We start from the raw sequence: 9,824 nt of genomic DNA on the forward strand, positions 1-9,824 counted from the left end.
GCCATGGGCAGGAATGACACTGGGGGTGGGAGGGGTCATAAGCCCCCAGCCAGGTGCCTGTCCAGTCTCCTCTTGAAGATTTCCAGGGAAGGTGAGAGCACCACCTCCCTAGGAAGCCTATTCCAGGCTCTGGCCACCCTTACAGTGAAGCAGTTCTTCCTAATATCTAACCTAAACCTATCCTCCCTCGGCTTGTGGGCATTGTTCCTAGAAGGAAGTACCAGGCAGAATAAGTTTATGGGGCAGACAGGTGCTCATTTTTTCCAGCCAATGCCATGTTCAAATGATTAGTATAGTAGCTTGAGACGAAGCATTCTCTTTAGAGTGAAAGAACAGATTTATTTTCAGTTGAGCAACCCAAAAATAAATGCCACGCAAGCCATATGCTGCCATTAAGGCAGGCACCTGTTTTCTGAAAATCTTGGTCCATGAGATGTCCGTGGAGCCCAAATGTTTGATTTGGGCTCCTCATTTCACATTAATTTACAAAGTTCGCAACTATGGAAATTATGTAACTCATGATTTTAGTACATACTGTGTATTCAGGGCAGATCTAGGGTTTTGAAGAGAGGGATGCAGATCATCACACTGCTGCATATAGCACAATATATGTTTTTCTCCAGTTAATAAGAAGCTAGAAGCTTTACTAATATGGTAGGGGCAGAGTGCTATATTGTTTAGTTTAAGATCAAAGCAAAAACAAATATAACTTCACTGCAATGTGAATTTGCTATATCACATATTAGTTATAGAAGCAAAACAAACTAGGCAAAAAATCCAAATATGCTGTTTCATTAGTCTTGTCGCCATTAGAATTAAATATACATCACTTTAAGATTGAAAAAAAAACACATCTAGTCTTGAGCATCTTGACAGTGAATCCAATGTTATACTGAAAATTATTTCTGTACCTGAGTTACTCTTTACCCGAGTTAACACTTCCATACCTAAGTTAACATTTTCAGCTAAAGCTAAAAACAGCCTGCAGGGCTGTGAAATGGGGGCTACATTACTAGGAGCCATTAATAGATAGCAGAATTACAGAAGAAAGCCTAGCCTGATTAGTGGAATATCAAGACCATCAAAAACGAGAGAAGGCTGCTAACACCCCTACGATGATGAGTTCATAAGAAATCCAATAGATTATAATGAACCATGAAGTCAAGTGATTCCCTCACTGCTGCCTGAATAGAAATGCTGACATCACTGCCAGGCAGTTTTTCTTAAACCTTGGGTAGACCAAGAATAAAGGGGGATGTGACTGTACCACTGCCTACCCCTTGCTAGATCTGCCCCTGATTTCTATGTTTATAAATCCCCTTACAGAAGAAAGTGATGTTTAAACACTGAGGTAGCAGCAATGTGGTCAAAAGCTTGTTCCAATAAAGATATTGCCCCCAGAAATCATTTCCCCTCCCCTTTATGGAGAGGATATTCTTGTTTAAAAGCAGGTGTGCCTGCACTAGGTTAAGGCATATCCTTGTACCAAAACTCACCTTCACTGCTTTCAGTCTTTCCTGTAGAAGGCACATGTTTCTCAGCAGCTGTGTGGCCCACTTCTTCAGCACGAGATCCCTGGGCTTTGTGGTAAGCAGTGTTCTCTTTCTCCTTTTCTGCTTTCTTTTTAGGAGTCTCCTGGCTAAGATTAGAGGTGGCACGGTGCTTCACAGGAGAAGCTGGATATTGTTTAGCAGTTTTAGGAGATTGTGGATAATTTTTTGCAACTGCCCTGGGGAGAGAAGAAAGGAAAATTTCACATACTATACAATTGTGTCATCTAGTAGGACATCTTTTCTACTTTCTTCTTTTGTCTTTGGCACAGTATGTTGTACTATCAAAGCAGTGAAAAAGTTTTAAAATATTATTGGCAGGGAAGATATATTTTTCCAATAGGAACAGCATATCTAATTACTGACTTGTATATATTACATATATATGCCTACACAGCCCTGCATCACTATTCCATAAGAGACAGTACATGTCAGACTTGTTTCGGTGTTTATTATCATCTCCACTAGGGACTGATCTAGTAGAGTTCCACTTTCAGTTCATATCAGAGAGGTCTCCTTATTTTAAATTAAATCCATGGAGTTGGGCTTTTTTGCCCAGCCCTCCCATCTTGGGCATTCCCAAAGGTAAAGCTACTGTGCCATCATTTTAAAATGCCAATGTTACATATGCGTGCATTTAAGACAACAAGTATACTATGATCTTATGGTGTTTAACACCAAAAAAATGTATAAGATGAGTACAAGTATAAGATGATGTATAATGTACAAGTATAAGATGACCTTACGATGTTTATCACTGAGAACCTGATGGTGTTTGACACTGAAAAATGCAAGGTTCTCCACCTTGGGAAGAAAAATCTGCAGCATCCTTATACGCTCGGCAGTGCTACGCTGGCTAGCACTATGGAAAAAAGAGACTTGGGGGTCATCATTGACCACAAAATGAACATGAGCCTGCGATGCGATGCTGCGGCTAGTAAAGCAACCAAAACACTGGCTTGCATCCATAGATGCTTCTCAAGCAAATCCCGGGATGTCATTCTCCCCTTGTACTCGGCCTTGGTGAGGCCACAGCTGGAGTACTGCATCCAGTTTTGGGCTCCACAGTTCAAAAAGGATGTGGAGAAGCTTGAGAAAGCGCAGAGAAGAGCCACACGCATGATCAGAGGTCAGGAAAACAGACCTTATGATGAGAGGCTGAGAGCCATGGGGCTCTTTACCTTGGAAAAGCGCAGGCTCAGGGGTGATCTGATGGCCACCTATAAGTTTATCAGGGGTGACCACCAGGATCTGGGGGAACATCTGTTCACCAGAGCGCCCCAAGGGATGACAAAGTCGAATGGTCATAAACTACTGCAAGACCGTTTCAGGCTGGACATAAGGAAGAATTTCTTTACTGTCCGAGCCCCCAAGGTCTGGAATAGCCTGCCATTGGAGGTGGTTCAAGCACCTACATTGAACACCTTCAAGACTAAATTGGATTGCTTATCTTGCTGGGATCCTATAACCCCAGCTGACTTCCTGCCCTTTGGGCAGGGGGCTGGACATGATGATCTTCCGAGGTCCCTTCCAGCCCTAATGTCTATGAAATCTATGAAAGATCTGTATAAATATGTCAACAGCACCCAAGATGTAGACTGGGAAGGAGCATCTGCAGTAATTTATTCTGCTTTGCTGGAGAGATTGCAGTGATACAATCCTTCCATAGTACAGGGGCCTTCATTGCATCTGCACTGTTGCTGCTTGAATGCAAACAGACAAATCAGGTTCTGTAACAGGAAATCTAAGCAGGCACATTTAAATGACTGGAACATTTTGAATTAGAAGACTAAGAACATATTCTACACGCAAGAGGAAAGGCATATGATTTACTGAACTAGCCAAATAATACTGGTTTTCACAATTGTAACTTTATTTCAAACCAGGATAACCTTCCACAAGTAACCCCAGGGTACGTAATGGCCTATAATCAGTTCTTATATCCAAAATGCCATGTTTTTCAATTTTTCCAGGAAGTCAGAAATTAAAATAACAGATAAATTGTGTATGCTGCTTGGTCTCTGCCTTACTACAATAGTTGCTTTTCAGTAGTGTTTTGTTTTCTAAAAATACACAAAACATGACTGTATACCAAGGTAGAACACATTTAAACATTGACCTAGAGTTCCCTACATTTGATCCAAATCAAATCAGGCATCACCATTCGATCAGTCAAGTTATTTGACCACTAAGCCAATGACAGACTGGATACTGTACACTCAAGTATGGGAACTTTTGAAATAGCTATACTTGTGTCAGCAGTGATGACAGTGCAAATAATGCATTTTGGTTATAGGAGCCTGCTAAAGATCCAATTATTAAAATATACATATGCCATACACACACACACACACACACTTATGTATGTATGTATATCAGGGCTTGAGCAGTTAGAATGGAATGGAAATGCAAAGATAATAGACATTTCCTGCCTCATAGAACATTAAGGAAAATACTGTATTATCTTTAAAAACAGATGTTATTTATGTGACACATTAAAAGCTTACATTAAGAGACTATTATCTATAGAACATTAACCCTCTGTGGTTATACAGATAATATGAATATATGGATTATATGAATAATGTAATTCACACTTTTTATGTATACAATATACATTTTTATAGACTGCAATATATTTTTATGACCATACACACTCCCAGGTCAACACCAAGTGTTGAAAATTTAAACTAATTATGAATGACAGAAAATATCAATTAATTTGGAAGCCTCTGTGAAAACTGAATTATGATACACGATACAGCAGGATCAGTATGCTACAATAACAGAAACAGCAGGTGGAACTACCATTAGCCAAAGAGGATAAAGGGGAGGCTGGACAATAGTTTAGAGCAGGAGTGTTCAATCTGCAGCCCACAGGCCAGATTTGGCCCATGGTGCCACATTAACCAGTTTGCAGGGCTTTTTCATGGTCTGGACATTTGACAGTGGGGGAAGGGTGGCACTACTCCCCTGCTACCAAATCTCCAGACCTGTGGGAAGCCTACAGCCCTGCGCTCTGGATCCCCCACCTGATCCCAGCACCCATGGGATGGGTGGCACTGGCCCCAGAGCCAAATCCCCATGCACAGAGGTAGGGAGGGGGTGGTTTTGGGCCCCCAGAACCCAATCCCAGTGCAAGGGGGCCAGAAGGGGGTGGTACCGTCATCCTGAGACCCAGTCCGGACATGAGGGGGCAGTATTGGCCTCCCGAGACCCAAACCCAGCAAGTGGGGCAGGAGGGGGCGGTGCCAGGCTCCAGTGCGCAATCTGGTTCACAGACGGGTCCTGCCCCACTCATCTGGCCCACAGGGCCAAAATGTTAAGCATCACTAGTCTACAGGCAATTACAGCTGTGTGGAGACAAAGAGCAACCAGACCAATGTCTTTTTGCAGATCTGTGGGTTATAGACAGTCCCCAAGAAAGTTAATTTTTTAAAATAAGGTTTCTAAGTGATCTCCATTCTCTTCCATACATTATTCCATTTATAGGAACACCAAGCCCTCAAAATACAGAATGTCTTGTGAGAGGCATTATACATACAGTCAATACCTTGAGGATGTCAAATGAACAAGGCCAGCAAAAGCCTGTTACATTAAGCAGAGTCGATGATAAAAGGAGTTGCACAGCAGGTGATGGTACACAATGAAGAAGGGCACAAGATGCAGCGAAAGTTAAAAGACCATCTGCCTTCTGAATATCCACAAAACATGCTTACACATATTCCAATTGCTTCACAAAGGGTGGCACTATCGTTCTAAATCTGAAGGGGCTACAATTTATACCCTACTAAATTTGTATATTTTTGTGAGGTTATGCTATGTCCAAATCTGATGTTTATTTCATAGCAAACATAAGAAATAAAGTAAAAACCATAAAAATGTATTACGGACACACACACACACACGCGCGCGCGCACGCTATAAAAAAAAACAACCTGGGAGAAATTAATCCTCACTCCAACCCCCTTTCACTGCTGCTAAATTTCCCCAGGAGATCACTTAAATGTTTGATATGACGTGGTTTGTGACAATTTTCAGAGTAACAACAAATGGAGAGGTCTTTTGCATTCTCATGTACAGAAGATAGCCACTGATGATGAAAGCTCTGATAAAGGCCAGAATGCGACATCAAGAAGAGTGATTACATCTCAGAATGGGATGTATTCGGTAACTGCAAAAATCCAGAACTCTTGGTTCAGAGATGATACCTTTTATTAGACCAACTAGGAAATTGCAAAAAAAAAAAATCTTTTTGTGCAAGCTTTTGGGCTCAAATGCCCTTCATCAGGCTCTGGGAAAATTAAAGATGGTAAAAAGTCCCCATAGGTAGGAAATAAACTTCGTTTTTGCACAGAGGGAGCTGGAAATGGAAAATAGGTCCCTCTGGGTCCATGAGAGTGCCTCTGTGAGTTGTTCTGAGTTGCTCTTTGTTGTTTCCTTTGTTGTTTCAGGATTCCTTCCATGGAGGTGTCAGATGGCAAGCAGGGAGGTTTAAAAATCTTTCTTGTTTTTCTGCACTGGAAACTGAGATCTGGAGTGGCCACAGGTAGATGTGCCTGAGTGACCTCAGTAGCTACAGCATAATATTTCTATGGTTGGAGCATGTCTGTGGGACCAGGTGGGCAAGATATGCTTAGCAGCATCCTGGCAAGAACATGTTGCGACTGCAGCACAGACTTCATCTAGACTGGCCCAAAGTGGGGGATGCCTATCCAACCAGCTTCTTTCACAACCTACTCTCTCAGCAAAATCTAGCAATCGCACTTTCCCTTTTTGTTCTTTATTGCATCTTGACCTATGCACATTCATTCTGATCTTGTCCCCAAATTTCACCTGGGCTGGAATAGAAACTATCCGCAAGTTTGCTGTTTTATCCTGCTGTAAAATACTATGCATGTCTATGGTAAACATAGAAAATAATGAAGTATATAAACTACATAAAGGAACTCTTTTAGCTGCTAGAAACCCAGATGAATAATAATTCACATTCAATAGCGTAGCTACAATCACACCTGTACTTCATAAAAGAAATTATAAAATAAAAGACTGACAGTACTATATTTCATACCAAGTAACAGAAGATATTATTTGGCAGCCAGGTAGGTGCCAGGCTCTTTCATATTCGATTCCCCAACTTCCTCAAGTTTTTGGATCCCATTTTGTTTATTTCTGAAAACGTTTCTGGCAAGTTTTCATTTCAATAGTTGTGACAGGAGAAGAGGAACACTCATAACTAAGGCTGAGCCATTTTTAGCATTTCCACAGCAGTAACTGTACTCTAATAGAAGGATGACAACAGGTTTACATCAAAGAGGTTGGTAGGAAAAAGCTTAGTAATGAGCAATTACATCTCTTGATCTACTCTGGAAATTATGACAGGAGAAATAAACCACACTGGTACCAAAATGAGCTAAAACAGTTGTATTATCAAACAATCTCTACTTTTAGGGCTGCTTTCTGTTGCCTGGTGAAAGAAGGATGCTTTAATTGTTTTGATAGTTGCTAAAAGCCAGAAGCGAAAGCTATGACTTGCCAGGAAATGGCAGTCAGCTGTAAAGAACATCCATCTTGTAGTCAAGAATTTTTTGAGGGGAGATATCTTTTGCTGGACCAACTTTATAGTTGGGAGAGATCTCTGACAAGCTTTCATGCAAAAGGCATCCTTCCTCAGGTCTCAAGGAGTTCTGAAATTATTTTAACTGACAAGAACAATTAAGATTTCAAAACGCAGAAGAAAAAATGTGCATCAGTCAGAGCTCACATCCAATTTTATCCACAGGCAGCATGGAAGAGAACAAAATGCTTCATTTAAAAGGCATATTCACCATAAGTCAGTGATTCTCAGCCAAAGTGCTGGGACACACCAGAGTGGCATGAGATCTTTTGAAGAGTGCCATGAGGTGTGAAGAGATAAGTGCAGGCTCAGGATCCTCCCTGCCTGGTCACTGCCTTGACCCTAGTACTGACCTATCTGCAAGGAAGGAATCACCATAATAAAATACATTCGTTTTTGAAATAAGATGCTGTGCAATTCAAAAAAGTGATGGGGAGGAGTGGGGAGTGCCTCAGGTCAAGTGAGGGGTATCTTAAGCCTAAAAAGGTTGAGAACCACTGGCATAGGTCATCAATTGTTACAGATCCAAAAGTAAGCAGGTAGGGCAGGGTAGCACCTTTGAGTAACTGGCTCAGAGAGGAATGAGCTTTTGTAGGCAACAACCTACTTTGTCAGATGCTGTGAACGGACTTAAAGGCATCATGTTCTACTTGAAAGTCTATTTACAGTACCTGATAAAGCAAGCTGTTACCTATGAAAACTCAAGCCTCTGATCAGCCTCTAAAGTGCCACTCAGCCCTATCTTCTACTTGGCAAGACTAATATGGCTAAACACCTCTCTGAAGATCCAAAAGCTGACTACCATGGTCTAAAATCTTTATTTTCCATTCTATTCTTTGCTTATTTTTAGCACTTTAATATCCTCATCATCACCAGTTACTGCACAGCTGTTAATTAGGGTGTCTTGGGCCAGAGAACCTTAGGCCAGCTAATTACTGTTGAAGCAGAAGTTAAAATACTGTACACATTTAGCTACCAAGTGAAGACTATGGTACATTGCATATGCCCACTAAATGAATTAAAAACTAGACATACTGAACATTACTGCTGTGGGGAATTTATAGTTGCATAAAGGTGTTGTTTTTACTGGGGTATTAAAAGTCAGGGGAGTCCTGAGGCTGCTGTGATCGTTGGGGCAGCTTAGATGCTGTAACAACTCGCCCCCACTCTGCCCTATGTTTGGCTCGCTTTGTGCACTGTCAGTTGAAGCCCTGTCCGGTCTTTAATATTGGTTCTGCAGCAATTCTTGGATCTACCTCATTTTATCTTTCCCTCCACTGCACCCTGCATTACAGTGCTGGTCTTCTCATGTTGTGTTCAAGCCACTGCAGCTTCCTTTGTCACACAACCTCCAACAGTGGTTCATAGGTTCCAATTTCTTGACTGATTTGCTGCTTGACAGGTCTGGTGCTGAGTGCATGAGACATGCAACAGTCTCCCTAAGCAGCACATTTCAAATGCCTCAATTCTGTTCTCTAACTTCTTATTAAGCATCCATGCCTCAGAGCCATCAAGCATTGTAGAGGTGACCTTGGCATGCAGCAGCGGTAACTTTACCTTCCATGTAATATTGCTGCTTGTCCAGATTAGCTTTTTTAGTTGGCTGGTGGCAATGGCTATTCTGGTCTTCATTTTCAGATGTCAAGTCTTCTGTGATCTTCTGTGAACGGACCCCGATACTCAAAACTCTTCCTAGTTTTTTCAATGTTCATGTTCACACCAGCATTGCTGATGATTATCTTGGAGGTTTGTGATTTCTCAGTGCTTATTTCCATTCCATAGCTCTTTGCAGTTTTGTCTAGCATTTTTGTAAGTTCTTGAAGCTCTTTAGATGTCCCTGCTATCAAATCCATGTAATCAAAAAGTGCAGGTTGTTGACCTTCCACCCTCCAAATGATACAGTTCCTGTAAAATTCTCTAAGGCATCTGACATGATTTGCTTGAAGAAGAGGTTTAAAAGGCATGGCGAGAGCAGGCAACCTTGCCACACTCCTACTGAAGTTGCAAACTATTTGAAAATGGTGTTGTTGATCAGCACTCCACTACTTGCATTGCTGTAAAGTTCTTCTTAGTGTTATCAGGGATCTGCTGATGTTATGCTTGTTCACTGTGAGCCAAAGTGCTTGTGCCACACCCTATCAAAAGCTTTATTGAAGTCTATGAAGTTATGGTGACGTTCTTTTTAGTGATCATGGTACTTTTCACACAGTACTTGGATGTTGAAGATTTGCTCTGTTGTACTTCTCCCCACTGTGAACCCAGCTTGCTCTTCCACCAGCACAGTCTCTACTTGAGGCTCGAGTCTTTTTTAAATTATGATTAAAGAGGATATTAAAGGGATGTTATCAACACTGTTTTTAAAGGAATAAATATCTGTGCCATTATGCATATTTTATACATTTTATAAAAACATATGTTTACAATATTATGAATGATAATATATTATATATCAATTCAGTCCTTCACATTTATTTTTATACGTAGTCAGGCTCCTAAAATCTGATTCATGCAGCCAGAGCACTGTAGTCCATACAAAGTCCCACCAGCTATAGTGGGAAGTTACACAAGTGGAAGAATCTATATGGATCAAATTGCAGAACAACAAAACCCCAAAACAAAAACGGGACTCAAATGAGTCCAGCAAGAAGATGCTGGAT

General features: G+C 41.2%; 1 protein-coding gene across 1 annotated transcript in view; it reads right to left on the reverse strand.

Annotated features, from left to right (window-relative positions):
- The window catches only part of MAP7D2 (MAP7 domain containing 2), a 194,876-nt gene that overhangs the window by 20,308 nt on the left and 164,744 nt on the right, over nt 1–9,824 (reverse strand). Inside the window, exon 11 of the mRNA XM_019523860.1 lies at nt 1,497–1,729. Coding sequence (XP_019379405.1) covers nt 1,497–1,729 — 233 coding nt within the window. The remainder of the gene's footprint in view (nt 1–1,496; nt 1,730–9,824) is intronic.

The sequence above is a fragment of the Gavialis gangeticus genome, unplaced genomic scaffold, assembly GCF_001723915.1.
Source record: "Gavialis gangeticus isolate Ggan-Ray unplaced genomic scaffold, GavGan_comp1, whole genome shotgun sequence".
In the NCBI taxonomy this organism is placed as follows: Eukaryota; Metazoa; Chordata; order Crocodylia; family Gavialidae; genus Gavialis; species Gavialis gangeticus.